The 674-nt window shown below is 51.6% G+C and overlaps 1 protein-coding gene across 1 annotated transcript; it reads left to right on the plus strand.

The window, feature by feature from the left end:
* Positions 1 to 37: 37 nt before the first annotated feature.
* On the plus strand, positions 38 to 668 carry LOC119344864 (LRR receptor-like serine/threonine-protein kinase FEI 1; the record flags this gene model as incomplete). The annotated part of the gene is made up of 2 exons (XM_037615162.1): positions 38 to 463; positions 580 to 668. Coding segments are annotated over exons 1-2 (471 nt in total), but the record flags the coding sequence as incomplete, so codon positions are not given.
* Between the last annotated feature and the right edge of the window lie 6 nt (positions 669 to 674).

The raw sequence follows: 674 nt of genomic DNA on the forward strand, positions 1-674 counted from the left end.
GTATACAAGACGCAGTTTGCCGTCGGGAAGCAGTGGGCGGTCAAGACGGTTGATCTGTCACGGTGCGGATTCCCCATTGAGATGAAGATACTCAACACGGTGAGGCACCGGAACATCGTTAGGATGGCCGGGTACTGCATTCGAAGAAATGTTGGCATGATCCTCTACGAGTACATGCCGGAGGGGACTCTGTTCGAGCTGCTGCTTGAGAGGACGCCCCAGGTGGCTCTAGACTGGACGGCCAGGCATATCATCGCCCTCGGTGCCGCGGAAGGCCTCTCATATCTTCACCATGACTGTGTGCCCATGATTGTCCACAGGGATGTCAAGTCGAGTAATATTTTGATGGATGCTGAGTTGGTGCCGAAGATTACAGACTTTGGCATGGGGAAAATCGTCGGCGATGAGGATGCGGACGCGACGGTGTCGGTCGTCGTTGGCACCCTCGGCTACATTGCTCCAGGTAAATTTGACAAATATTCTGCATACACATTTGTTGACAATGAAGCATTTTATGTTTCTGTGAAATGTTTATGTAAAACTTCAGAGTTAACAACATGTGTTGCCATTTGTGTTCAGAGCAAGGCTACTCGACGAGGCTGACCGAGAAGAGCGATGTGTACAGCTACGGGGTGGTGCTCCTCGAGCTCCTGACCAGGAAGATGCCCGTTGAT

This window comes from Triticum dicoccoides, unplaced genomic scaffold (assembly GCF_002162155.2).
Source record: "Triticum dicoccoides isolate Atlit2015 ecotype Zavitan unplaced genomic scaffold, WEW_v2.0 scaffold189274, whole genome shotgun sequence".
Taxonomy (NCBI): domain Eukaryota; kingdom Viridiplantae; phylum Streptophyta; class Magnoliopsida; order Poales; family Poaceae; genus Triticum; species Triticum dicoccoides.